The 26,788-nt window shown below is 51.1% G+C and overlaps 11 protein-coding genes across 11 annotated transcripts; 6 read left to right on the top strand and 5 right to left on the bottom strand.

Moving 5' to 3' along the window:
- Window positions 1-618: 618 nt before the first annotated feature.
- NECHADRAFT_93841 (uncharacterized protein) lies at window positions 619-1,259 on the top strand (the record flags this gene model as incomplete). Its single annotated transcript, XM_003051308.1, has 2 exons — window positions 619-937; window positions 991-1,259. 2 exons carry the CDS (start codon window positions 619-621, stop codon window positions 1,257-1,259), a joined length of 588 nt encoding a protein of 195 aa, XP_003051354.1.
- Window positions 1,260-3,182: 1,923 nt separating this feature from the next.
- NECHADRAFT_93840 (uncharacterized protein) lies at window positions 3,183-4,358 on the bottom strand (the record flags this gene model as incomplete). The annotated part of the gene is made up of 5 exons (XM_003050916.1): window positions 3,183-3,833; window positions 3,869-3,921; window positions 3,959-4,127; window position 4,241; window positions 4,273-4,358. The coding sequence occupies 5 exons, from the start codon at window positions 4,356-4,358 to the stop codon at window positions 3,183-3,185; spliced, it is 960 nt and encodes a 319-aa protein (XP_003050962.1).
- A 1,978-nt stretch (window positions 4,359-6,336) lies between these two features.
- NECHADRAFT_69680 (uncharacterized protein) lies at window positions 6,337-7,810 on the top strand (the record flags this gene model as incomplete). Its single annotated transcript, XM_003051307.1, has 4 exons — window positions 6,337-6,895; window positions 6,945-7,383; window positions 7,434-7,603; window positions 7,654-7,810. 4 exons carry the CDS (start codon window positions 6,337-6,339, stop codon window positions 7,677-7,679), a joined length of 1,194 nt encoding a protein of 397 aa, XP_003051353.1. The 3' UTR covers window positions 7,680-7,810.
- Window positions 7,811-8,947: 1,137 nt separating this feature from the next.
- NECHADRAFT_93838 (uncharacterized protein) lies at window positions 8,948-10,195 on the top strand (the record flags this gene model as incomplete). Its single annotated transcript, XM_003051306.1, has 4 exons — window positions 8,948-9,115; window positions 9,170-9,410; window positions 9,474-10,022; window positions 10,107-10,195. The coding sequence occupies 4 exons, from the start codon at window positions 8,948-8,950 to the stop codon at window positions 10,193-10,195; spliced, it is 1,047 nt and encodes a 348-aa protein (XP_003051352.1).
- A 388-nt stretch (window positions 10,196-10,583) lies between these two features.
- Window positions 10,584-11,575, bottom strand: NECHADRAFT_41228 (uncharacterized protein; the record flags this gene model as incomplete). Its single annotated transcript, XM_003050915.1, has 2 exons — window positions 10,584-11,167; window positions 11,224-11,575. The coding sequence occupies 2 exons, from the start codon at window positions 11,573-11,575 to the stop codon at window positions 10,584-10,586; spliced, it is 936 nt and encodes a 311-aa protein (XP_003050961.1).
- A 535-nt stretch (window positions 11,576-12,110) lies between these two features.
- On the bottom strand, window positions 12,111-16,882 carry NECHADRAFT_80737 (uncharacterized protein; the record flags this gene model as incomplete). The annotated part of the gene is made up of 12 exons (XM_003050914.1): window positions 12,111-12,117; window positions 12,272-12,400; window positions 12,545-12,659; window positions 13,157-13,175; window positions 13,223-13,270; window positions 13,447-13,462; window positions 13,531-15,155; window positions 15,304-15,603; window positions 15,695-16,162; window positions 16,210-16,246; window positions 16,390-16,433; window positions 16,487-16,882. The coding sequence occupies 12 exons, from the start codon at window positions 16,880-16,882 to the stop codon at window positions 12,111-12,113; spliced, it is 3,204 nt and encodes a 1,067-aa protein (XP_003050960.1).
- A 1,511-nt stretch (window positions 16,883-18,393) lies between these two features.
- NECHADRAFT_80736 (uncharacterized protein) lies at window positions 18,394-19,838 on the top strand (the record flags this gene model as incomplete). The annotated part of the gene is made up of 5 exons (XM_003051305.1): window positions 18,394-18,525; window positions 18,628-18,732; window positions 18,785-19,147; window positions 19,194-19,341; window positions 19,390-19,838. 5 exons carry the CDS (start codon window positions 18,394-18,396, stop codon window positions 19,836-19,838), a joined length of 1,197 nt encoding a protein of 398 aa, XP_003051351.1.
- A 713-nt stretch (window positions 19,839-20,551) lies between these two features.
- Window positions 20,552-21,598, bottom strand: NECHADRAFT_41971 (uncharacterized protein; the record flags this gene model as incomplete). Its single annotated transcript, XM_003050913.1, has 5 exons — window positions 20,552-20,651; window positions 20,706-21,156; window positions 21,218-21,251; window positions 21,313-21,332; window positions 21,400-21,598. 5 exons carry the CDS (start codon window positions 21,596-21,598, stop codon window positions 20,552-20,554), a joined length of 804 nt encoding a protein of 267 aa, XP_003050959.1.
- A 581-nt stretch (window positions 21,599-22,179) lies between these two features.
- On the top strand, window positions 22,180-23,663 carry NECHADRAFT_41792 (uncharacterized protein; the record flags this gene model as incomplete). Its single annotated transcript, XM_003051304.1, has 2 exons — window positions 22,180-23,099; window positions 23,156-23,663. The coding sequence occupies 2 exons, from the start codon at window positions 22,180-22,182 to the stop codon at window positions 23,661-23,663; spliced, it is 1,428 nt and encodes a 475-aa protein (XP_003051350.1).
- Window positions 23,664-23,989: 326 nt separating this feature from the next.
- On the top strand, window positions 23,990-24,830 carry NECHADRAFT_80733 (uncharacterized protein; the record flags this gene model as incomplete). Its single annotated transcript, XM_003051303.1, has 3 exons — window positions 23,990-24,627; window positions 24,676-24,728; window positions 24,784-24,830. The coding sequence occupies 3 exons, from the start codon at window positions 23,990-23,992 to the stop codon at window positions 24,828-24,830; spliced, it is 738 nt and encodes a 245-aa protein (XP_003051349.1).
- A 388-nt stretch (window positions 24,831-25,218) lies between these two features.
- NECHADRAFT_41758 (uncharacterized protein) lies at window positions 25,219-26,145 on the bottom strand (the record flags this gene model as incomplete). Its single annotated transcript, XM_003050912.1, has 1 exon — window positions 25,219-26,145. The coding sequence occupies one exon, from the start codon at window positions 26,143-26,145 to the stop codon at window positions 25,219-25,221; it is 927 nt and encodes a 308-aa protein (XP_003050958.1).
- Between the last annotated feature and the right edge of the window lie 643 nt (window positions 26,146-26,788).

The following is a 26,788-nucleotide window of genomic DNA, read 5'->3' as shown; positions in this document are numbered from 1 at the left end:
TCTTGTTAGGCAGCTAGCGTGTATCACACACACACAGCCCTCCTCCCAACCCGACCCGATGGACAATGCGAAACATTTCACTTCCGACGGAGCTATTTTTCTTCTCGGAGCTGAGCTACCGAGCCAAGACTCGTTCGACAGGAGGGAAAGCAGAAAAAGTACCGGCAGGATGGATGGGCGAATGAGGGGTGGCAAGCGACGAGCATTTGCTGCACGCAAGGCATTTTTCCTTTCTCGTTCAACAGCCCATGCTGAAGCAGTGATCCATCGTTCTTTCAGCTCCTCCACCGCCCCTTGCTTCAGAGGTCAAGTGGAATCAGCCTTGCCGGCGCCACACCCTATCCATTCGTGGGTTGCTATATCGGGACCGTTGCTGCGATCAGCCCTACGGTCAGTAGCAGCCAGTAGAAGCTGCGTATGGCTGATGGCAGCGCGCGTCCCAGCGGGGAGGGAGGATGGGCGTTTTCCATGTGACTGACTTTTGCTGTCCGCAAGGGTCTCACTGCCACCTTTAAAAAGGGCCCAAGGGTCCAACAGTTTGCGACGTCATTCACCTTCATCCCCCATTCCTCTCGATCGAGTCCCTATCCATAGTCAGCACATCAAACACCACCCACAATGTCCGTCCAGCTCCAGCCCGCGCCCCGCCAGGTCGGCGTCTTTCCCAACCTCATCGCCCGACAGACCGAGACGCTGGTGCTCAAGGAAAAGGTGCTCTCCTTGACGGGCGACAGCTTCGACATTAAGCTCGCCAATGGCCAGCCCATCCTCAAGGTCCAGGGAAAGATGCTGAGCATCTCGGGTCGCAAGTCGGTTTACGACATGCAGGGCAATCACCTGTTTGACATTGTCAAGAAGTTGCTCAACATCCACACCACGTTTCATGTTGAGAGTCCGCAGGGACAGGTCCTCATGGAGGTCAAGAGTAGCTTTAAGCGTAAGCTCTCCTTTGAACCACCTTTCGAATGTGTCTCGTATTGATAGTCGTAGTGCTCGGATCCAAGGCCACAGCTACCTTTACCTCGGCTGACGGCAAGCAAGACGTCCTCGAGATGAAGGGCGGCTGGCTCGACTACGCAGCCGACATCATGGACAAGACGACAGGCACAGCCGTCGCCCGCATCGACCGCAAGCTCCTCAGCGGAAAGGACATCTTTTTCGGCCAGCAGACGTACGCCCTCGTCGTGGCGCCCAACGTCGACATGGCCCTCATGGCTGCTCTGTGTATCTGCATGGACGAGAAGAATAACGAAAAGTAAAAAAACGACGGAACGATGACCGGAGGAGGAGGAGGATTTATTGATACCCAGCAGAGGTGAACTCGCTGTCGGCTTTTGTGTTTGTCCTGGGAGGTTCTTTTGAGTATCAGCATTGTTTCTATTGTGACGAGTGTTTTTCGGAACTGGCAGAGAGGAATTGCTAGAATGAGGAAAACGGCCTACTTGAGTAGCAAATAATGAAGAAATAGACCTATGTCGTCAATTTTCCCGTCACAATGGGGAGTGTCAACTCATGGAGAGAGCCATTGACAGAGCACACATTGAGGGAAGCGTCTTCACAAACAACAACAGCAACAACAACAAAGTCAAGTTTGAAAGAACCAAGTTCAGTCTTACCGCTCCGTATCTACTTGCCAATCTCCTCGTCCTGACTACACCCCTTGATGCATCAACACCACCACCACACACATATCCACGCGCGCCAAGCAATATTACCCAAACGCCCCTTTTACAAGGTCCCCCTACACTTTCCAAGACCAACAAGAAAAATAAGCAAGAAATAAAAAAACAAGCTTCTTTGTCAAGCTTCTTGTCAAGCTTTTTTCTCCCTTGTTAAAAGGTGCGTGTTTCTCGCTGACTGTTGCTTTAAAAAAGCTTGATCGGATCAAGCATCATACAGGTGTGATTATTACCGCATTCTCGGCAAGATTTTGCCGTGTATATCTCGGCATTAGGCTAGTAAAAACGGTCGATCCCAGTGTTAAATGGCGGTGTCTCTTTTTAATCTCGATTCAGAACTCCTTGTTATTGTAGAGATCGAGTCCGTCTCTTCACTCGGCTTGTGGAGATATGCGGGCTGTCAAGAACACAGCCTCAATTACTACCCAGGGTTTGAGTGGGAACCAGAGGGATAGGAGAAAAAAAAAAAGGGGGGATCCGCGCCCGCTAGAGGGCTCGTAGGGCTTAGGTTTGTGAAACCGTTATGTATTGTTCGATGAAAAGGTGACGACATGTCCTGATGTCCAAGTGCACCTCTGTAGGTAGCGTGTAAGGCCATCACCACCACCTCAAGCACAAGAGAATGGGCATCAACAACATCAATGCCCCATCCCTCTACCAAAAGGGCGCGTAACAATCTCAGTTTCAAACGGTCCACGGATACAATACGGAGCAAGTATAAAGGTACTCCCAGTCGCCAAGAACCAACCGCCGACTATCTACATACAAGAGCGGGGAGAGAAGGAGGCTGTGCAAAGAGTCCCTCACCACGTTCGTGTAATGCCAAGTAAGCATGGACACTGGACAACTCACATGAGTGACTTTCTCTCTCTTGCCTCAATTTCTGTCTATTTCTCTGGTGACTTTTACCTCATAGAGCTGCGCTGTCATGTTACTATTCCTCACTGACATCGACTCCATCCGGTGAGGCCTCCAACTTCAACCCCGAAGACTCGGGCTCTCGGCCGGAGCAGAGGCCGGATATTTCGAGACCGGGGTTGGAGGCAAAGAGGGTCCAATAGTTCTTGGCTCCGTGCCGATAAGCGAAAACAATGACTACTAGTATCCTTTTATGCACCCCCGGCGCGTCTGGGACATGGTCTGACGCCTGGCCAGGCCATGCATGCGCTGCAGTAGAGCACTTGCGGCGGCACATGAGGTGCAGCACACCGAGCCAGCCCAGGCCTTTGACATCAACGACATATGGATGCTCAGTCATTCAGTCATTCACTCGCAAAACAGTGGCAGTGCTGATTGCCAAGAGGCTCTCGCCAAGATGTAGCATCATCACGAAATGAATGCATGGATGCATTCTTGTTCCTTCTGCTTGTACAATGTGCAAAGGTATCAACAAGTGGAGTCCAAATTCGATAACCTGCTTCCCTGCCTACACGGCTTCAACCCATCCCAATTGAATATTGACCTGAAATGCGTCGTCGTTAATCATGGCTCATTTTACACCCTTTAGTCCTCATACACCTCCTCGTACGCCTCCTCGTACTCCTCACGAGCCTCCTCGAGGGCCTCTTGGTCGCTACTGCTGGCGTCCGAGTCGGCAGCGTCTGCAAGAGCCTCCTCATACTCCTCACGAGCTTCCTGAACATCCTCGCGATCGCTCGATGAGACAGAGTCACCATCGGCGTCAGTGGGGGGAAGGACAGCAGGGGGTCCATCCTGGGCGTAGGGGTCGTTGTAGTCGGCGGGAGGCGCCTCACGGTACTGGTTGTACTCATTGTATTCGGTGTGTGTGACAGGGGCCGGAGCGGGAGCGGCATGTTCATGCTCGCTGTCGCTGTCGTCAAGGGCATTAGCAATGAGGGCACCGCCTACAGCACCGACAGCAAGACCACCGGCGGCACCGAGGAGCATGCCGGAGCTGCCGCTCTTCTTCTTCTCGCCGCCGCGCTCGCCTTCGTTTCCGTAAGGGTTGTGGCCGCCATCCTGGTGAGGATAGCCGCCGCCGGGAGCACCGTAGCCTGGGGCGCCGTAAGGAGAGGGAGAGCCGTATCCGGGGGCACCTCCGTAGCCGCCGGGAGGAGGGGGAGAGCCATAACCGGCAGGGGGAGGAGGTGATCCATAGCCACCGTAGCCAGGAGAGGGCGATCCGTAACCGCCCTGAGGAGGAGGAGAGCCGTAGCCAGGAGCGCCACCATAGCCAGGAGCGCCGCCATAGCCAGGAGCACCTCCGTAACCACCACCATGGCTACCAAAGTCGCGAGATCCGTCAGAGGGAGGGGGACCGGGAGGAGGGGCGTGCTGGCCGGGAGCCTCCCACTGAGTGCGACCGGTAGCTACCTCGACATAGTACCAGCGCTGGTGCTGCTGGTCGAACTGGGCAGTCCAGCCCTCAGGCAGAGGAGGCTTGTCGGAAGGAGGCTGGTACTGAGGCTGGGGAGGAGCAGCGTAGTACTGAGCGGGAGGAGGACCTCCCTGGCCGCCCTCACCGTGGTAGCCGTAGGCGCGATTACCTGGGGGAGAAGAGGTTAGCTAGTGTGATTGGGATTGATCAGCCCGACACTTACCCTCAGCGGGAGGGGGAGGGGGAGCCTGGGACTGAGATTCGTCCTTCTTCTCGTCCTTGTCCTTATCACCGATTCCGAAGTTCTCGAGCTCCTTGGTAAGCTTCTTGAAGAAAGACATGGTTGAGAGAGACCTTGGAGGTGATGCCGAAAGGCTTGGGTGAGGGATGTGCAGGAGGGAAGATGCGGAAGAAGAGAAAGAGGAGAGAGAATGGAGATGAGAGGGAAAAACAAACAGAGGAGAGGCGGAGGGATTTATGTTTATATGGCGAAAGGCTTGAGGTGCAAGGCGCGAGGAGTGAACAGCTGGTTGTCACTGGCAGGCACTGGCTGTTGGTGAATACAGGTAGGCGGCATGCAACACGGGCAAGAAAGATGGACCCGTTCAGTTATCGTCAGTCGTGACGACTTGGCAATGCCGAAACGGTACAAGGATGGATGGGATGGGGATGGTGGGGTGAAGCGAGTTGTGTCACTGTTTGAGAGAGTCACTCGAATCGATGCATGTCACTGCTTCTCTTGCCTTCCCTTCCACTCCATCCGTGAATCAACACTGGTGCTGTCGTATCTTGAGCAATGATTAAATCGACCCCTCTACAGGGCAAACACCGTCTGGAAAACGGTCGGCCGGAAGCTTTGGCCATTCAATGCCCCTTGCGGCCCGTTCCGGCGGGGCAGAAGATGCTGCCCCTCCATGAAATGAGTTTCTTAGAGCTTGAGCTTCAAGAGCTCTTTGTCCTGGCAAACATGCTTCTTTTAAGGGTCTCAAGAGGCGTCATCAATAAACTCTGAACCGAATTCTGTCAGGAACAAGTCCTCACCAGCTCAAACGCTCTCTAGTCTTCAGAAGCAAAGTGTGGATATCGCACCAGCGCGGTACTTGGACGCATGTACACCAAGAAAACCAAACCGCATCTCCACTGGTATATGGTACATGGCTTCCTTCCAGTCATCTCCATTGGGCTATGCCTCATCTGGGCCTGACTTGTCTGACCTGACCATGGGCTCTGGACGCTCATGACAAGTGTTGCTCTCGGCTTTCCCTTCGAAGCGCTCAAATCCCCACTCAAAGCTCATCGGACGTGGTCCAGGAAAGGGGTGCTGTGTTGATACATGTGGCGGAGCCTGAGCGCACGTCGCCATAATATCCGACCATGCCGCCTCACGGAATCAAGATTGAGGTAAAAAAAAACGTGTCTGTAAACACACACAGTCATTCAGCATCGTCACCCAGCTGGTCCCGGCGTGACGCCCCGAGGTAAGCGGGAGGCCGCCAGTGAAGCCTCATCTCATCTCCAAGAGAGGTTGGGGATGGAGCATCGCGTCGTGCCGCGGGGCTCCAGAGGGCGCCCACCCGTTCCCCCATCTCGTCTCAGACGTCCCAGTTTCGGTCCCTTGTGATGATGAATCCGTGTCAATCACGTTTCTGATACACACTCCAGCAGTTGCAACGCCAGCATCAGACATGGACTGCGGTGAGGGGGAGGGGCTCTGCTGCAGCGCCAAGCCCTGCCAAGGGACAGCCAAGACCTTGGCGCTGATGTCCACAGGACCACAACAGTCCGGCGCCATCAGGGCATCCAGAGGCAGCACCCAGCGGCCTCCAGCTGGACTCCAGGGGTTTCCCAGGGACTGGAGGGGAAGGTCGGATGGAGTGAGAGCACCAAGGGTCGAAGTGAGGGCCCCGCGTCGACCGGGATCCGAAGGGACCCCTCCCCTCCATCAGCACCAGTCACCATCACCATTCACCACCACGGCCACCACCCACCAGCTCATAGCCCGCCCCACCTTGCAATTAGCGCCCGCTGTCGCTCCGGAGCACCAAGAGCTTCCGCGTGCGTCGTGAGACTGAATTGAGGCTGCGCTGCCTCCTGTCGCGTCGGTCGAGCCAGTCAGCTCCAGACCAATCTTTGCCCTGCCAGCTCGTCCGGCCAGCCGCTGACCCCATATTGTTGCGTCTCAAGCCTCCCATCTTTCCATCAGGTTCCCTCCTGCATCTTCCTCCTGATCCCGGACAACTCTCTCCTCTTCCTCCACCTCGAGTCGCTTCACGCGCCAAGGATCAACACCACAATCTACCTCGCACATAACCTGCCGACATGTCCTACTACCCGGGTCAAGGCTATCACGGAGGTGGCGGCGGCGGCTACGGCTATGCTCCTCCTTCGGGACCTCCTCCCCCCCAACATCCTCCTCAGGGTTACGGTGGCCAGTCCGGATACCAGCGCTACCCTCCTCCACGATACCCTCCACCTCCCGGCCTCGACGCGTACGGATACCCGCTCTCACGGGGTCACGGCTACGCCGCCCATGCCCGCTCCGGTCCACCTCCTCCTTCGGCGCCTCAGCAGTTCGGTCATGGAGCTCCCGAAGGTTACACTTTCCAGTACTCCAACTGTACTGGTCGGCGCAAGGCTCTGCTGATCGGTATCAACTACTTTGGCCAGGAGGGCGAGCTTCGCGGCTGCATCAACGATGTTCACAACGTCTCGGCCTTCCTCGTTGAGCGCTATGGGTATAAGCGCGAGGATATGGTCATCTTGACCGACGACCAGTCCAACCCCACGATGCAGCCTACAAGAGGCAACATCATTCGCGCTATGGGTTGGCTCGTATCTAATGCCCAGCCCAACGACGCTCTCTTCCTCCACTACTCTGGTAAGCCACACCCTTTCGCGACATAATGCGCGAGATCTAACTGTGTCAGGCCACGGCGGACAGGTCGAAGACGAGGACGGCGATGAGGATGATGGATACGACGAGTGCATCTACCCAGTCGACCACCAACAGGCCGGCCACATTGTCGACGACGAGATTCACCACTACGTCGTGAAGCCTCTGGGACAGGGCGTCCGTCTCACTGCCATCTTTGACTCGTGCCACTCGGCTACCGTCATGGATCTTCCTTACGTCTACTCCACCAAGGGTGTTTTGAAGGAGCCCAACCTGGCCAAGGAAGCTGCCTCGGGTCTGTTTGACGCCTTTACCGCGTACTCTAGAGGAGACGTGGCTGGCGCTGCAAGCTCCGTTTTCAGCTTGGCCAAGTCTGCCTTTACAGGTGACGACGCCTACGAGAAGACCAAGCAGACGCGAACTTCGCCTGCCGACGTCATCATGTGGTCGGGAAGCAAGGACGACCAGACATCGTGAGTGTCGCCCAAGGGATTCGCGAACTTTTGCTAATATGTAATCACAGGGCTGATGCTACCATCAATTCCCAGGCCACTGGCGCCATGTCATGGGCCTTTATCTCGGCGATCAAGGCGAACCCCCAGCAGAGCTACGTCGAGCTCCTCAACAGCGTTCGCGACATCCTCGAGACCAAGTATACTCAGAAGCCTCAGCTGTCGAGCAGTCACCCCATTGGTGAGTGTGCCCATACTCTCGAAACAGCCCGAATACTGACTGGTGACCAGATACCGACCTGCTGTTTGTGATGTAACGTGGCGAAGCGGAACTCGAGGGAAGGTTGACACGACACTCTGGGTGTATCTGAGCAAGCGGAAGAGCAACTCTATGATGACTATCATGACCCTTTGATGAGACGAATCCTCGAAACGATTCTTGATTGAGAAATGACCGACATCACTGGTGACTGGCGTCGTGCATTTGTTGGTGCAGGGATTGACTGACCTGGAACATTGGTGTATGGGTGAAGGGAAAAGAAGCCTTCCGGCAGGCACCGAGAATATCGCCGGGCAGCCTCGGTATTGAGGTGAAGAACGCGGCAAAAAGTAACCACCAACGGCAAAAAAAGAATCTCAATCATTTTATAGGAATAGCCCGATGCGGGGGTCGAACCCGCAACCTTGAGATTGTGTACTCGTAAGAGTCTCACGCTCTACCGATTGAGCTAACCGGGCAGATACCGGATTTGTTGAGTAACTGGCTCCAGTTCTGCATTGTTGTACCCGCAAATCACTGCCGAGATCAGGAGTTGAAGTAGAGTCCGTTACACTCTCGAGTTGTGACGTTTTCTTCATCCATGTATGCGTGTGTGCTGACAACATGACACTGCGTTGATAGGTTGGTCCTGGGTATCTTATGATGCCATGAAGTGGGCCTGTTAGGCTTATGTGCAGTGGACTGGATCAGTTGCGACTCTGTTCTTGAGAAGTTGTAAGATCGGGGCAGAGTCATCTCAATACGGCAACGTAGAATTCGGAGCTCAATTTGGCTGGCCTTGTTGAAAGTTGTACAAGCAAGTGTTGACGCTATAGCTATAAACGACTATTGCAAAGAGCCATAGATATGACTATGTCACATATAGCTAAGACCGAAAACTGATGCTGGGTCTCGGTATACAGGGGCCTTTGAGCGCAAGAACGCGACTTAAGCACAGTAATAGGCTATTTGCTGACAATCTTTCCTTTCCTAGACAAAGACTTCGCTCCCCATTATTGTGACGGGATAAGACCCAAGTGGAAGACAAAGAGCTATCCTCTCCCCTATGCAGTGACCCGCGTCTGCTTTACTGCATGTTTGCTCCCATCCTTGTTCTTTCCTTTGTAAATTCTGAGTGATCTCTTGATTCGTTTGTAGTATTTGCTTAGCTACGCCTCTTCTTTCATATCAAGCCGTGTCTTTGAACATGTAGGGGTATAAGAGGATTCCCACCCACTACGTTTCTACCTTCTCTTAGCTCTCAATCAAACATCGACTAGGCCACTGAACAGAAAGTTTACACACGAGCTTCACCATTTGAACATCATGCCAGCTTTGATACCACTACCTCTAGGCGATGGCCCCAAGCTACAGCCATTCAGTTACAACCTCCTTTCCGACGATGTCGAGTTTCTCGAGTTTCTCGGGCACCATGGCGTACATGGAATCATTGTAAAAACGAGAATCAGAGGTCGCATATACGCCATCAAATTCGTAAGTTCATTGTATCTTTTGGTGATATTTGAGTTGCTAACGACTGTGGAATAGTTTACCGAGACTGAAATGTCAGAACCCGAATACTCAGCTAGCGACTATCCAACGATTCCCAGAGAAAAGGCAGCAGAGTTTGAGTCGCACTTTACCCCATTCTACCAGGAATGTCGCGCTTATGGTAGGCTCAAGGAGGTTAACTGCGAATACCTCGCCGTCAAGGTTTACGGCTACGTCTCTCTCAAGGTGGATCAAGCCCTGGAGCGCAAGATGCGCAACGCCTTGTTGAAGCTTTATCGTCTCCCCAATGATCCCCCACCGACCGCCAAATCGATATTGATTACCTCCTCTGAGATCAAAGGCATCGTCAAGGATTGGGTGGAACCGGCTAGGTATTGGCGTGAGACAGATATCCCATCACACAGGATTGACAGCATCCTCAGCGTCTCGCACTTTCCAAGGATGCTGGAGGACCTGCATGAGATCCATAGATGCGGGATTGTTATCAGGGACATGAGTATCTCGCAGTACGTCAACGGTGTTCTCGTTGACTTTAGCATGGCTTGGACGATGCCTCACCCTTTCGGACCCGGCGGCTTGGGCTTGGAGCCAACTTGGAAATTTCAAAGTCTGGCTGCGTGGGATCTCTACTGCTTTCAGACCAAGGTGATTGATGTTTGGAATAACTATCTCAGGTACGTGCTTGGTACCATGCAAAGGGAGTGTCGGCTTCAGGCTTATCGGCACCCTGCACCATATATGCTCCGCCCTCAGCCATCACGACAGCGACCATTCCTTCCCATCACCAATGACGAATGGATTGACTTGGATATGATTGACCTTCCGAGGCATGATCCTGGGGCTTTCAACGTTGATGTTGTCCGCAAGCAGAACAAGCGGAAACGAGCTGGTGGGGAACGTGTTGGTCAGGCACAAAAGAAGAGCAAGGTTACAAAGAAAGCTTCATAAAGAAGAAAGGGGAAAAAACTCAAAGAGAGGAGGACAAAGATTAAAGATGGTACAAGCTCTTTGGAGCCCTGGGAAGGTAGGAGAGCTCTTGACCCGGGTTGGTTTCTCAGCTAGGCGTTGTGTGGTTTGTTCATAGATCATGATGTTCACGAATTTAGTGGAATAGTTGAATTTAGCTTCTGTATTTTCTTGCCTTGAGCTATCAGTTCTATTCTTAGAGGGTCTTGTGAGGTAAATCTACCAGGAGAACAAAGGGAGAACAAAGACTTGAAGAGGCACTCTATTATTCCCCCCATCTTTTCGCACATACAGACCTTGAAGGCACTTTGACCAAGGTCAAGTTACTTTCTTAACAACACTGGGGGACTTTTTGAAAAGTGAATCTGGCACGGAGCACGAAAGATCATCACCAAACTCTTGAACTCAGAGGGCGAATTTAAGGCGATTTATTTTTTGGTTTGTTGTCTATAGCTAGAACGACATGGTCCCTTATTCTATTCTATCACAGCGAGTTTTCTAGATCAATCAGACCTTTGAGAGTCCCATCAACACCGCCCTCAAACTTGCTCGCATCAACCTGACCCAGTGGTCTCCGGCTTCGTCCACCACCATAGCCGTAGTATCGATCCAGCGCACCCTTGATACCGGCCACGCCTAGCTGAACAAGCGCCCAGTCGGCTCGGCTTAGCAGAGTCTGAAGCTCCTGGCACTCTTTAAGCTTGCCCTCATCATACAGCTTCAGCACGTGCACGTGAACCTTGGGGAGAAGGTTCGCTGCAGCGGCGATAACACCATGCGAGCCGGCAACGAGACCGTGGAGGAAAAAGTCGCTCTTGCCAGCAAAGGCGGCGAATGGGTGGCCAATACGTGGCTCGTGGGCTAGACGCTGCAGCTTGCCCAGGTTTCCACAGGTGAGCTTGGTGCCGACGATCTTGGGGTTGGCGGCAGCCAGGTTGGTGATGAGGTCAGAGTCCAGGTCGATGCCCCCGGTGACGAGGGGGAAGTTGTAGAGGAGGATTGGAATGGGGGATGCAGTGGCGACGTCATCAAAGAACTTGGAGAGGACGGGCTTTTGCATGGCTCCAACTGGGTCGAGTGTTAGCTTGTCGAGAAGGTAGTTTTTGTATACAAGGTCGTCTTACCAAAGTAACTGGGGCTCAGGACAAGGGCAAAATCCGCACCAGCTTCGCTAGCCTCGTTGCAGAGCTGAATGGTCTCACGGGTGCTCTGAGCACCAGTACCGGCGATGACGACAGTATCCGGACGACCATGCTCCTTGAGAACACTCTTTGATATTTGAATGACTTGACTCCTCTCATCATGACTCAAGTGCATGGCCTCTCCATTTGTGCCCTGGATCACAAGACCAGCAACACCACCTTTGGCTAAACGAGTGAGGTGGGTTCGAATGGAATCAAGATCTAGCGTCTCATCTTCCTTGAAAAAGGCGACGGCGGGAGCATAGATGCCTCGGGGAGGGATAGGTGAGGTCATTTTGTGTTTGTGATAAAGGTTGATAAACGCAGAATGAGGGGAGAGAGGCGAGTTATATGTTGACCTACCTACTTATACCCACATAAGCCTGCAGCTTAGTACCTCACGTCAACTTGGTACCGGGCTCCATGATAATTACCTCTTTGAGCCACGCCATGGCTGCATCCTGATCGGCAGGGTCCCGCTCCGGTGACCACGGCCGACCTTAACTCGACTCCCTCCATTAGCTCTACCACCCACGTGTGTGCCAGGTATTCATAGCCGATATTCTCCAATAAGAAAGGTTATCAACAGAAGAACAAAAATTGAGAAAATGAGATACATTCAACGGAATATGCCTCGTTCTTGGAGCAGACGCGGGGGCAGATGGGGTTGCTCGGATGATAGCCGATTGTAGTGCAGAGCACACCATATCCGTCGGGTACTAACCGACATGCGCCAAAGTCACCAGAGCAGGAAAGATGGAATTTGATGAATCTGAATTTATGTTTTATTTCTTAAAAAAGGTTGCAATTGGCTATAATGACGAGATATTTTACGATCTATGATATACATATTGTTACATACTCGAACCATGTATGTGTTCCACAACACGGGGCTTTAACACCTCTTCCCTCAGGTGTTAACTACAGACTACTTCAATACAATACCTATCGAAATTTCATGCTATTTTCCTCCAATCCTTCCCGGCCATACCTGTTTCTCGGTGCCCGGGCCGCTGCCGAACAATTCAAGGCCGGTCCGGCGGGCTGAAACCCCGACATATCGGCCCCACCACAAGTCGAGAACGTCGGGGAGGGGCCCCGAAAACTGCGCTGCCTTTGTCTATCTAATGTTGTTGGTACTAACTGGGAAAGATACATTGAAGAGTTGATCAAGAATTTTAGAGCAGAATTTGTGTTCGACGTTGCTTATACCAAGTGTTGTTTAAGAGAACAACACCTTAGGGAGCCCTTTCTACCAACTCACAGAATAGGGGTTGGACTGACAACTAGCTTCTCGAGAAGATCACTACACGGTTTACAATGTCCTATATCGTCGTATTTGGTTGTGCTGTAGAACGGCAAAAATCCAACTTTGTCAGCTATAGAATTGGGTACTTATTTATACTAAGCTCTCTGACATGCTACATGCTGACGCAATTGCTATATATATATACATCGCAGTATCTATCATTTCCCTCTAAATTATATTGTTCTGGGGTCATGTCATTAGGAATGTGTGGCTTTGGCATGTCCCAAAGCCCAATCCGAAAAATTTGCCCAGGCTCGTCCACGTTTGCGTGGTCACTATCGTGCAATAGTCCATGGCCGCCAGCCTCGAGAAATGAGCGAGCAAGGATTCCCCTATGGTAGTGGAACTCGTATTGTGGACATGAAAGCCCTTCTAGCGTGGGATGCATGCTATTGGCTTGACCTAACAAGATAACTCACCACTCACTCTCTTAGGGATCATCAGGCGCGATAGGTACTAGCACAAGAAGGTCATCAAGTGGCAACTTCCCGACTTGTATCTCCTTCAATCATCTCACACGGAAGAGCGCTCTTAACCCATCAGAGCATAGGTGGCGAAGAAACTCACCTTTCAATATTACAGACCCCTATAGCCTGAACAGCTTTCAAGTCCATTTCAGACTCATATTCTTACGCAAACGACACAGGGAAGCCACAAAGACTCCTGGGCTCGTTTTCTTTCCTTTTCACGCACAATATGATATTATCAGTGTGGTATCTTGAGACGAAACTCAACTGAGGTCTTAGTCATAACCCCAAATTCAAGCGCTACAAGGCCAAATACAATTGATCGAGGTCCGTAATTGAGCGGTGCTTGACTATAGAATTTGTAACTCCCTAATCGTATATGCCTCATACGTTGGGTTTCCAATCTCTACATCTGTGATAATTACGTCACCTACCACCCGGTATTTGCCTCGGAAAGCCCTCAAGAGAACATACCTGCTGCAGCCGTAGACACGCGCAATCTTGTCGCCTTTCTGCGCCTGAGGATGTGCCCACCCAACATAGCCTCTCGCCGTCACTAAAAGGCGCATACCACACCTGATGCAGTCATGAACGTGGCGGGAGACTCTTGGTACGTCTCCAATGTGACTGGCTTCAGCAATCAGTCTCTTCCACCAATTCCCAAGGCTTCTCGCTCCTAATCTTGCCATGCAGTTTGCTGCGAGCCAGGCATGAATAGGGGCAAGCAGCTCAGATGTATTCTCGAGACTGGAAGAAAGTGAGCTTTCTTCCCCTTCGTCAGTGCTGCAGGATTCATCGGCTTCGACGTAATAGACATCCAGACTGTCCCAATTTCTTTCAGAACGGAGTCCAACTCCAGTGAGTGTCTTGAAAATCAAGACGGTCGCATCAGAGCCTAGATTCAATTCTGGGACATCTGGCCAAGTTGCGGTACCTGGGGCCTCGATATCTCCGTTTTGACCAACAAGTATGTTCCCCAGGTAGTGAACTGTATCGACAATCATGCCCTTGACGGTGAGCGTGGCTTCAGACAATGAGAAGACACTGATTCCTCCTGGTTCCAGCTCTCTTTGGGGAAGTTGGATAATGTAGTCAAATTGTCTTTGCGTAATAACATCGTCAAGCTTAGTCCAATCGGGCACCCACGACGGCAAGTCCTCACCAACGGTACGGTGCGCAGCCTTGAGGTAGATGTAATCCAATGGGGCGTAGGATTTGATCAAGGCGGCGGTAAACTCTATGAAGACTTCCTCTGGGGAATTTATGTAATTTGGCTCCGGGATCAAGTCTTTGCCGTTGAAACTAAGTCCTAGGAGGGCGAAAAGCTTGTCTCGCGGATCGGTGGATAGCGATGACCGACTTCGACGAATGGCCTCCGAGAAACTGACATGTTTTCCAGTCTTCTTGTCGTCCCGAAATTGAAGTAGAGTGGCAAGTCCGCTAGGAGAGCTGTTTGAGAGTCTTCTGGAAGAGATGGTAGCATCCCTGGCGTACAGGCGGCAGCAATTGACAAATTCTTCCCAGGAGATGCTATAGCGGCCAAAATACACGACGACATCCGAAGCAACTGCAACTTCTTGGATGATCCAGACACGCTCCCAGTATGGTCGTGAGAGTAGATCCCGAAGCACGACTGAACTAACGAGATCGGGTTGATGGTCAAGATCAACATAGGTGGTATCAGCTTGCAGTTGAAGCCCAGTTTTGTTGACACGAGCTTCGGGGCCTAACCACACAGCTACTCGACTGGCCTTTTGGAAGATGGCGCGCATTCTCTGTACTTGCACGCTTCTTTCGTCAGGATCTTGCTGGTTAATGCATAAAGCATCCGCCCACACGTATTGGGCGCCTCCCGCGCGGAGTCGACGAAGCGCGTCGTATAGATTCGTTGTGATTGGGACAACAAAGTTGTTCAGTCGTATGGTCACTGTCCTGGTATGTTGGCCCCAATTGTATGACAATGCAACATATTTCGGAGACTTCGGTAGCGGAACCACAACAAGGGTAAAGGCCAAAGTGGCGCCAGTCCATGGGGCCGTGAACTTTAGAAGGCGGATCTCGGAGTTGTGGAAACTCAGCTGGTTGTAAAGGGGGCTTGTCTGAGGAAACATAAATGTACCAATTTTCAACCCATTGAAGAGTGGCATGTGTCTTAGCCATGAACTGTTGGAGTTGATTTCCAAGATCCGTTCGAGCTACGTTTATTAGTGCTGAAATTTCCCAACGGTTGGCAAGATTAAAGCTCACAGCTCGTGAATAAGACGTGACAGTTTCTTTCAGGTTCTGCAGATTCTCTCTGCAGCGCTCTAGTTTTCCAAAGCATCTCTTGATATTCTGGAGGGACCCAAGAGGTTCAGCACCCTTCAAGTCACGGAAATAAGCATTCCCGTCGTCCTGGAGATAGAAAATGTCCCAGGATCTATTAGACTTGGCCAAGGCTGTGAGAAGTTCGTCCAGCAACGTCATCACAAGAAGGGTCCAATCGTAGGACAGCCTGGCAGTGGTAGATTCTGTATACTCTGACAAGGACAGGGGATGGTCTTGTTTCTAGTTATAGTCAGCAAAAAATGATATGAATTTGAATTCATCTCAGCAGGAGGGGGGGTTCACTCCAAGATGATAAATATGGGACACTGACATATCGATCGATCCTGCGTTCCAGCTCGCGTGCCACATCGTCCCATTCGCGTTGGATCTGCATTATTCGAAACGAAAAAATGGCCAGAAAGTACTCTCGGGGGTTCCAGAGAGGAGAACATCCATCGAGATTGCCGGCGGAGATCGGATCCTCATATCCAAGGTCCTCGTCCAATTCGTCGGTGTCGAGGTAAATCTCATCATCCAAGTGAGGGTCGACAAAAGCATACGCAGTCCAATTCCATTCGTCCCGTCCCGCCACAAGACATGAAATTTGGGCTTTGCATATGCTAAATTTCTCTTGGTCCCCCTCATGCGATAGAAATGAGACGTCTCTCCACCTTCTCTGGGGATATTCATTCGTCGTCTCGCGCAAAGCGTCTTTAGACCGAATGAGGAATACCGGTAAATGGAATTCCAGGTTGAACCAGCCCGGGCGCCAATCAGCAGGCCTCTGTCTAGTGATTAGCTGAAACACCCGCAAATTTCGAATCGAATCCAAGATCAGGCCCTTACGGTATCAACTCCTACAAATGCTTCCGAGGCAATGTACCTATAAATTGCGTTTCGCAGTCCTTCGATTTGACAGAAGGTTGCTGTACCTGCTAAAACTCGAATATGCTCGGGATGTAAACCTTTGAGGTAGCTATGTACGAGTGAGCAACCGCGTAGCCATTCTCGAGGCAGCAAACATACATGAGGCGTCTCGCGGCATCAGGCCCGTTACTGTCTGGCAATCTCTGAGACAACATTAGTCTTGGTTTTTCATCCCCAAGCAGAGGAATTTGCGTACTTGGTTCTTTAGTGCCTCATCAAGCTGAGCTGGCGTGCGACATCGCCGAGCATAAGCGGATTCATTGCCTGGCGGGTCCGTCCTGTCATCAACCCAGGCAAGCCCCCCATATGACTCAGGCCACGGGGGCCTCTCCGTGTGGAAGTTTATTCGGCTGTAACAGTTGGAGAGAGTAGGTCGGCAGTAACTCCGTATTTCTTCTGCTTGCAGACGTGGAATTTGAGGTAAATCGTCCAAGAACATGTCGAGCTCGTCGCCGTCCAGCTCAAGCTCCCTCCACCGTTCGAACGAGGGTCCATTGTAAAATGGCGAGAACTCTCTGCGTGTTGAATATTCAGAAGGCCACGCTTTGTCCACTGTTGCCGAAGCAGAGCTGTCTTCGTTTTCAAGAGCCATGGTAGGTGTGCACCCGAAGACGGGTCAGAGTTCTACCAATGTACCAACGAAGGAATGACAGCTCACCGGCCAAAGTGGTAGACCAACATGGTCTTGGGAAATTGATATCGACAAATCTGTGTGCGAGGAGCTCTTAAATCCTTGACAAGGCGCATTCCGATAATGCGTTGCTCCAATGAGACAGCCACAATCTGGTTGGGGCAGCGGAAGACAGAGTAACGACTGTAGCAGACACACCCTGCTTGTGGGAAAACAAATCACGTCCTATGAAATTCTTTAGGCCCCCCTCTGACATCACTTAGGCTGATAATAATTGTAGTTGGACATATATAACTAGAGTCCACCGTTACGGCTGAGCGACTGAGCTTTCAGCCCGTAGTCATCTGGTTGTACAAATACACTTCATTCTACACATGTCAGCCCTGAAGTACGCCTCGTTATAGCCACGCATCGCCACCTATTAACATCCTGACAGTAATCCCGGACACGCTGTTGAGATCTGAGCCCCAATTGCTTCTGGCCTCATTCCTCCGGACCACCAAGACCACCGCTCGGCCCACCCTCAAACTTAGCACAGCCGATCACGCGCCCCAAAACACCCAGTAAGGGCTCGACCAAGGCAACGTGCAATTCAACCAGCAAAGTGCATGACTATTTCGGCGTGCTGCAGGCTTGAGCATTAGGCAGCAATGCGCCAATGCATTGCTACCAACATTGGCTAAGAAAACACCGCATCCTGCCTGTTATATCGCCTTGACTGCTGCAGGGAGACAAGCAACTCATGTAGAAAAGCCCAGCCAGAGCCCAAAACAGGGCTGCCCGCCTCAACCTGAACTCCGGGTGCCTCAGCCCGACCTCAGCACTACGGGCATCTTCAGGGTCCGGTCTGGATCATGGCTGATAAGTAGTTCATGTGAAGAGAAGCCCTGAAGATGTTCGAGGTTCTGCTCGTTTTAAGTCGACGAGACCCCTGCAACACTTCTACACAGAACCAATTGAAGTGGAGCGTAAGGCTGTTGTTCCGAGGAGAACCAAACTACGAAATACGAGACTAGGCAGATCTACCGTTCGATGATTGAACCGAATGCACTGCTGTATCAGCCAAGCATGATTAACACACCAATCAACACTCCCCCTCCTACAATATCAACAAGTATTATTAGCGATCCGAGCCCATAAACAGCAGCTCGGAGTCTCGTCCCCCTTTGAAACTGTTCCTGTGGCAGAAATAGGCCTGTCAAACACCCCCTGCCCGACAGTTCCACCAATCGGCACAGCATGCTAGCAAAACACCCGTCCACCCCCTTTAATTACCCGAAGACTAAACATTGGAGGATATTCTACACCCCGTTTCTAGATGGTGAGCAGAAGAGGTTCAGACCGTATGCTCGGTAAGAATATAGTTTCAGGGGTCTTTGAGGAGTGCTACATAAGGTCGGTTTGTACGCCGCCTTTTTTCGGATCTGAAACATGAGTATCTGGGTCATTTTCTTCCAGTCCATCGTCGAATCATGAAGCTCTCCCTCTCTTTGTTGACCCTTGCGGCTACTTCCGCAGTCCAGGCTGCTGTTCCTGCGTTTCCCGGAGCCGAGGGCTTTGGTAAGGATGCTATTGGTGGTCGTAATGGTGGTGAGGTCTACAAGGTGACGAATCTTAAGCAAGTTTAAAACGGACATGGTACCTTCAAATGTCTAACAATTGGCAGTGATTCGGGCTCGGGTTCTCTTCGTGATGCCGTGTCAAAGCCTAACCGAATTGTCGTGTTTGACGTCGGCGGCATCATCAAGATTACTGGTCGCATGGTCGTCTCCAAGAACGTTTACATTGCTGGCCAGACTGCTCCTGGCGGCGTAAGTCAAATCCAACTCCGTTCTATTGAGAGTTGTCCTAAAGTGTACTTAGGGAATCGTGGTGTACGGCAATGGCTGGTCCTTTTCCAATGCCAACGATGCCATCGTGCGATACATCACCATCCGCATGGGCAGAGGGGGAACCTCGGGTAAGGACGCCATCACCATCGCCGACGGCAAGAACATGATCTTTGATCACGTCAGTGCCTCGTGGGGCCGTGACGAGACCTTTTCCATCAACGGAGCTGTCTCCAAGGTCACCATCCAGGACACCATCATCGCTCAGGGCCTCGTGTCGCACTCTTGCGGTGGTTTGATGCAGACCGATGGAGGAGTCAGTCTGTTCCGCAACCTGTACATTGACAACAAGACCCGTAACCCCAAGGTCAAGGGAGTCAATGACTTCCAGAACAATGTGAGTATCTTGTTTACTGTCTAGACTCATGAAGCTAATATTGTAGGTCATCTACAACTGGGGAGGTGGCGGTGGCTACATTGCCGGAGGAAGTGACGGCGACAGCTACGTCAACATCATGAACAACTACTTTATCTCTGGTCCTCACACCAGTGTCACTGCTTTCACACGAGGCAACGCCAACTTCCATGCCTGTAAGTGTTCCATATCTTGGCTGGGAATAAACCACTAACACGGTGTAGACGTCAAGAACAACTTCTACGACTCCAACCGTAACGGAAAGCTCGACGGCTCTGCCCTCTGCGAGAGCGCCACTTGCTACTCCAGCATGGACATCGTCAAGACTCCCTACGACTACCCCGCCCCTGCCACCGCCCGCACGGCGGAACAGGCTCTCAACGTGGTCCTCGCCAGCGTCGGAAACTCTCGGACCCGCGACGCAGTCGACACTGGCCTCGTCGAGGAGGTCAAGACGTACGGAAAGAAGGGATCCCAGATCTCCGACGAGAGTGACTTTGGCGGCGTGGGCACGATTGCGAGCGGCAAGGCGCCTACTGACACGGATGGTGATGGTATTCCTGATGAGTGGGAGAAGAAGAATGGTCTCAATCCCAATGATAAGTCTGATGGTATGAAGATTGCCTCTAACGGGTACACCAACCTGGAGAACTATGTCAACTCTCTTGTTTAGAGGTTTCTTTCTTGTAGCCAGTAGTGTTGGGTCTTTTTACTCAAGACCATTTTAAGCTAGTACATATTAACCCATGCATATATCATTAGCTGAACAGAGCTATGTTTTATGAAACGACTAATTTTCGCATATCGCATTATGAAACCACAGCTCTATTTGCTCCTGGTTATGTACCGTACCTAGTTGTGCATACACTTATTCTATGTATAACTATTACATGTTGTTCCGTCCCTGCTCGCATAAATACCTAGAGCCCGCTAAGTTGTTAATGCTGTATTAAGTAGAGTATGTAACAGCTGTAGTCCGTGTCTGTATAATAGCCTTTTCAGAGCTAGAATCCCCCTGGCTATTCAACGAACTCTGACGTGCATGTTGCCAAGTGTTCCCAACGTTGGGATCATATCCTGTGGACGCCTCCACCTTGGATACAGTTTGCAGAGGGTACATGGGGCCATCATCAAAGCGTTGGTATCGATCGTGTCTTTGGTTGCCGGTGCTTATCGCTCCGATAGTTGGTGGTGCGCTAGGGTTAGAGAATGCAGGGCCGCTCTTGGTCGCGGGATCTGTCGTTCCGAGGATTCGGGGAGAAATGTGCTTGATGAAGGGCTTAACCGTGGGAAGGGCGGCACAGATACAAGAGAGGTTGGCTTCGGCAAAACTGATACGGTGTTAGAATGATTTCCATGTCGTTGTACCGTACAAGAGGGAGAGTCTTACATCCAAAGGAGTACAGGCCCGCCGCCCCAAGATTGGTCCACATCACCCATCGAGTTAATGAGAGCTATAAGTCTCATGATGGAGGTGAATACGGTCCTATTGCATGACTATTAGCTCTGCATCCTACACACGCGGCCGTATGCGACTTACACTCCACCAACAGCGAAGAAACAGATCAACCCAATCTTCTGCCTCATGGCTATCTGGAGGGGTATCACAACTGGGATCGGGATCGCGAGCACCATGAGATCCGTAATGGCTCCTAGAGCTGCTGTAGCCTTGTATACAGCATTCCTATCAATGCACTTCGGATTCGTATAGCTGATATCCCACGCCGCTCGAGTTGGTTGACAGGGAAAGATGGTGACGAAGGTGATGGCCAAAGAGGACCCGATTACCACAAAAGTCGTGAACCAGACGGAAATTCGAAACCATATTTGAGGCGCAAGTCGGCGGTAGACGAGAAGGAGGGCCATTTTCGCACCGCATTGGACGGGGTTGTAGAGGATCGGGAGGAGGTACAAGGCTCGTACGAACATGGCGAATTTTGTGATTGGCATTTCCCAGCCATGTGTGCCCATTACACCGCGAGCAAAGTCGCCTAGAACAAATGTTAGCGAAGTGCCAGAGGTGTTTTTGAGGGGTATAATGGCGATGCTTACGGATAATGAGGGTTTGGAGGACCACCGAAAATACCTATAGAGTGTCAAAATCGAGACTCGAGACCACTTCGAGATCATTCAAGAGTCGCACTTACATATGCGATACCTAAGCAAGCTTCGACATGTCAGCAAGTTATCGGAAGGTTTAACATGTGGAAGAAAAGGGGGTCAAGCAGCCTTACCATCTTCTAGCCGAAGTGTCTTCTGAATCAGCAGTCGAACGTAGCCTCGCTGAAGCATGAAAAGAAGGGCAAGAAAATTCCCAACGCCAAATAGCCAATATGCTGCAGTCACGCTGTTGCGCTGAGGGTTATCGAAATCGACTACATAGCCCTCAGGCGGTGGGATGGCGACGGGGACGCCATTCACAACAGCAGCCATGGTGTTTCCAGATGCAGATGCAGCAAAACTTGAATGTATGCGAAAAAGACGGACATGTCTGACTTCTCGGACAGCAGAAGGACTAACGGACAATATGTAGAACCCGAGACTAAGATTCTTTCAGAGATGGCTTACTGACCCAAAACGCATTTACCCAGCTTTACGAGGGGAAAGGGATCAGTCACGTAGCGTTAGACGAAGAAAACATGGGTGATTTGAAGCGAAGAAACGCTTTGTAACAAGACTACCCCGATAGAGGCAAGGAGTTGCGATGTGTTGGCTATGCAACAAGGGATCCTGGTAGCAAAAGATGGAACGTCAAGATGCGCGATCCAGGGGGAGGCTGTAACTCCTATATCCGAAAGAGGAGTTGATCCTACGCAAGGTGTGATTTAATAGGCTATTGCTAGGACCCCTTGGAAAGCCTATTTTTTCGTCAAGGGGTCAATGTGGAGGATAAAGCTGAACATTGTCCTCAGATTATCACGGCAGATCTCCTCTCCACTCCTTTTCGTCTTACTCCTCGATTTACAACCGCTTCTCCATCTTTCAGCATGGCTGCTACCACACCTAAACCTGACATGCCCCAGGCTCAAGGCCTCATTGAAGCTGGCCTCGAGTCACGCATCTTGTCCCCCACGGATGCCGAATTCAAGGCGCGACAAGACTCATACTGGTCCAACAGCGCAAAGATCAACCCCGCCTGCATTGTCCAACCCCATTCTCCTGAAGAAGTGGCAGCCGTCGTCAAGGCCCTTGTCACTGCGGGTCAAAAGTTCGCTGTCCGAAGTGGTGGCCATACTAACTGGGCGGGATCCAACAATATCCAAGATGGTGTGACTATTGACCTGGTTCACTTGAACAAGACAACCTATGATGCAGCAACCGAGACTGCTAGCATCGGGCCTGGTTGTCGATGGCGTGAAGTTTATGCTGAACTCAACAAGTATGGACGTGCTGTCGCTGGCGGTCGCGAAGGCAACGTCGGAGTAGCTGGTCTCTTGCTTGGAGGCGGCAACGCTTTCTTCACAGCTCGTCAAGGCTTCTCCTGCGACAACGTCGTATCATACCAAGTTGTTCTCGCCAACGGGGACATCGTCACCGCCGACAAAGACAACAACGCGGATCTGTTCCTTGTTCTCAAGGGTGGCTCAAGCAACTTTGGTATCGTCGCCGAGTTCACAATGAAGGCGATCCCATGCGACAAGGTATGGGGAGGAATGACCTTTTTCCCAAAGCAGGTGATTCCAAGTGCCATTGAGGCTCTGTCGGCGTTTGCGGACAACGTGCCCAACGATATCAACAGCAACTTGGTCACCATCTTTACACATATGCCTGACTTTAAGGATGTTGTTGTCGCTACTCTTTATGCGAATATTGCTGGTGTTGAAAAGCCTCCCGCGTATGAAAAGTGGCTGGCTCTACCGGAGATCTTGAACACGGTCAAGATGACAACGATTTCAGAGATGGCGTTTGAGTATAATATCCCTGCCAACTACTAGTAAGTCAAGCCCTGTCATATCTTTTACCCAACTTGAGCTGACCTGTTCCGTTTAGTGACACATGGTTCACGAGCTGCTTCAAGAATGACATCCGCATCATCACAAAGGCGTCAGAGCTGCATGACCAACTTGTCCAAGAACTCAAGGACTTCATCCCAGATGGAAACTTTATCACTCAATGTCTGTTCCAGCCTCTGCCTGCTCTTTTCGGACAGCGCTGTGTTGAAGCTGGTGGAAACGTCATGGGCGTTGAGCGACAGAAGGACAATGGGATCCTGTTCCTCGCCGTCGTCATGGCCAACACCCCGGAGCAAGAGGCATTTGCGCGACCAAAGGTACAGGCGTGGATCCAGCAGGTTCGCGAGTTTGCGGCCACCATCGAAGGAGGTAACCTTGGGTGGACGTATCTGAACTATGCCGACAAGAGCCAGGATCCGTTGGGTAGTTATGGTGCTGAGAATGTCAAGAAGATGAAGGATGCGGCAGCCAAGTATGACCCGAGCGAGGTTTTCCAGAAGCTCTGCCCAGGAGGATTCAAAATCTCGGATGTCAAAGACCCATGAGAGCTGTCTAGGGGTAGATTAGAAATATACTAGAATGCATCCGGGAATATGCAGGCCGTGATGATCCTCGCCCGGATTGGCAGTGTTTCATTCCGCGAGCACAAACCAACGTATCCAAAACGACGCAGAAATATACCGTTGGTGCATTAAATATCCTCTTTGATATGTTTCGAGCACGTCATACGATGATCGACGTCTCATCATCCCTGCGATGTTCTCGTTTCAGGTTTCCGGCAGAGGAAACAAATATTTAAACCGTCCATGACCGAACAACGCAGCACTTGACAAAACTCTAGACATAACTTCTCGTCAAAGAGTTCATTGCCATGTATGCCCTTGCCCTTCTTTTTGCCCTGCACTCGGCGGGCGTTTTTTGCGATAGTCTGCGACCACCGTTCGAAGCACGCGCTGTGACCGACATCCCCGCGGACTCGTTCAACTCGCTTGAGACCTACTGGAATTATTTGTACCCCTGGGGACCTACTCATAATGGAGGCGCCCGAATGGATCAAGAGCACGTCTCTGTCAATAACGGCGTCCTCACACTTACAGCCGAGCCCGTAACAGACCAAGAAGATCCTATTCACTACCTCTCCGGGGCTATCCACGCCAAATCTACCTTTACTGTGGTCGCAGGCGGCGGCTACGACGTCAAAGCCGAGTTCATTGCCCCAGTGGACCGAGGCACGTGGCCTGCCTTTTGGCTCAACGCCGCCAGTGGGTGGCCACCAGAGATTGACGTTGCCGAGTGGAAGGGCTCTGGAAAGATCTCGTTCAACACTTTCAATACCTCGTCCGAAGTCACCGCCCTTGACGTTGACTATCCCGAGCCGACGCAGTGGCATTCTGTCAGGGCTGAACTGCGCGACGAGAATGGCGTGGATGTCAGGGTCAAGTTCTTCCTCGACGACCGGGAGGTGACGACACAATACGGAAGGGAATACATTGGAAAAGGCCTTAGGCTGTAAGTCTGGAATCAGCATACCCTGTTGTGACACTAACGGGGCTGTAGCATCATCAACTATCAAACCGAGGGGTCGTCAGGATCACCTGGACCTACCACACGTATGTTGTGTTGTCGCTTTCTTGCCTGAATGTATGCTAACCACTATAACCACAGCAACGACTTTTCAGATTCGAAATGTCGAGGTCATTAGCTATAACTGAGAAGATCGCTGGGTTTAGAGCGAGATGACCGTAATCCAAATGTATTGATGTTTGGACACTCAGAACTTGATTCTGCTGTTTAAATTCGATGCTGGTATATCTGAGTGGGCATAGGGGGAATTTCCTGCTTGGATCCATTCCGAAATTTCTCTGTAGATAATATGATACTGGGCCGTTAATTATAAGCTAAAAAGGGTATCAAGAAGAGAATGTGTAGTAGTTACTTTTAAGCAATTAGTTACGACACAAATATGGAATTTTACTGCCTAAAAACAAACATCTCGTCTATTGAGTTTATGATATATAGAAGTACTCCTGTCTTCTAGAAGTTCCCTTCATAGTAAAGCATCTGCTCTACCTCATGGGCAAATAAAATCCTTGATAAACTCTAGAGGCTCTGGTCCTTCAACTGTTCCTCCGTCCACTCCCAAAGCTTCCTCGCCATCTCATCATCCAGCCCATGCCCCTCAAGTCCCCCAGTCTTTCCGACAGGCTCATAGAACTCGCCATTTTCAATGTCCAGAGAAGTCGTTGCCCAGAGATGGTTCTTGACACCCTCTGAAATGGGGCCAACAACTTTTGGAGCGATTTCTGTCTGAAGCATCTTCATGTGGTCATCTCCAGGCTCTCGAGTAAACAATTCCGTGTCTACCTCTCCGGGGTTGATGGCGATATTCTTGATGTTGGGGATGCGCTTTGCAGCTTCCCTTGCGTAGAGGAGACAGGCCAGCTTGCTTTGTGCATAGCGTAGTGGTAGCGACGTCTCACTTGTCGCAGACTTGAGTGTCTCAAACTCTATGCCTGTTGGCCCTACATGTCGGAACCCAGCGGAAGATAGATGGATAACACGAACATCGGCCCCGGTTGCTGCAGTCTTTTGCAGAGTGGGTTGAAGGAGCTTGAACAGAAGAGCGTGTCCAAGGTGGTTTGTCCCCATGTGAGCTTCGTAACCATCCTTAGTGAGCACAGGAGGAGCGCCCATAACACCCGCGTTAAGCAACAAGACATCAAGTCTATCTTGTTGTTTGAGAAAGTCCCTTGCGGCCGCCTTGATGCTTTGAAAGCTCGAAAGGTCTAGCTCGAGCAAGGATACTTTGGTTCCATCGCTAGCTACGCTCTTGACTTCGTTTAGTGCGGCATTTCCCTTGGTTGAGTTGCGTGACGTCAGGTAAATATGCGCTGGAGAGTGTTTCGATAGCTCAATGGCAGTAGCTTTGCCGAGGCCAGTGTTTGCGCCGGTGATGAGGATGACCTTTCCGCTAAGAGAGGGAATGTCGGTCAAGGGATTGAACGGGTAGGTTTTATCGGGAGACATGTTAAGAAGCGGTTTAGATGTAAAAGGTGGTACAATAGGGGTTGTGGAATGGGGCTTTGAGTGGCTGACGAGGTAGATCGCTGATGAGATATATACCAGTCTGGGAAACGGTCCCTTTATATAGGCATCCATGGCCCCTCAAAATTGAAGAGCAAATATCTAGCCAACAACGGACTTAGGGACTGACGTGGTCCCCGAGGCATTAAGCAAGTGTCTGGTCCTTCATCATCGCTCAGCTAGGCGAGCCTAGCTGACCAATGAGACACAAGAGAATGCGAGCGGGCCAGTCGTCAACTTTTACCTTTTGTGTCTCCATACTGCACGAGGAAAGGTCATTCGGAGTTAAGTCATGAGTTTGCTAAATTGAGAATGTTTTCTTCTCGTAAGTAATCCTGATTCCGATATAACGGGGTTAATGAACTGGCTGCTTCTCTTTAACTATGTTATCATTAACGAGGCGTTCCCGACTGTAGTTGATATTACATTTCATGCAGAATACTCGATAAGGGAACATGCATAGAGATTATGCATAAAAGTGGCATGCAGCCTTTTCTTTGTGTCTGAAAGTGGATGTTCCTCCACATGGCCTTTGTTCAAGTCACGACGAGGTAACAAAGAAAGGCGATCTTCTTATAACCTCCTC

The sequence above is a fragment of the Fusarium vanettenii genome (assembly GCF_000151355.1).
Source record: "Fusarium vanettenii 77-13-4 chromosome 5 genomic scaffold NECHAsca_5_chr5_3_0, whole genome shotgun sequence".
NCBI classification, from domain to species: domain Eukaryota; kingdom Fungi; phylum Ascomycota; class Sordariomycetes; order Hypocreales; family Nectriaceae; genus Fusarium; species Fusarium vanettenii.
The sequence above is the reverse complement of the archived record's forward strand: the minus strand, read 5'-3'. Positions and strand labels throughout refer to the sequence as shown.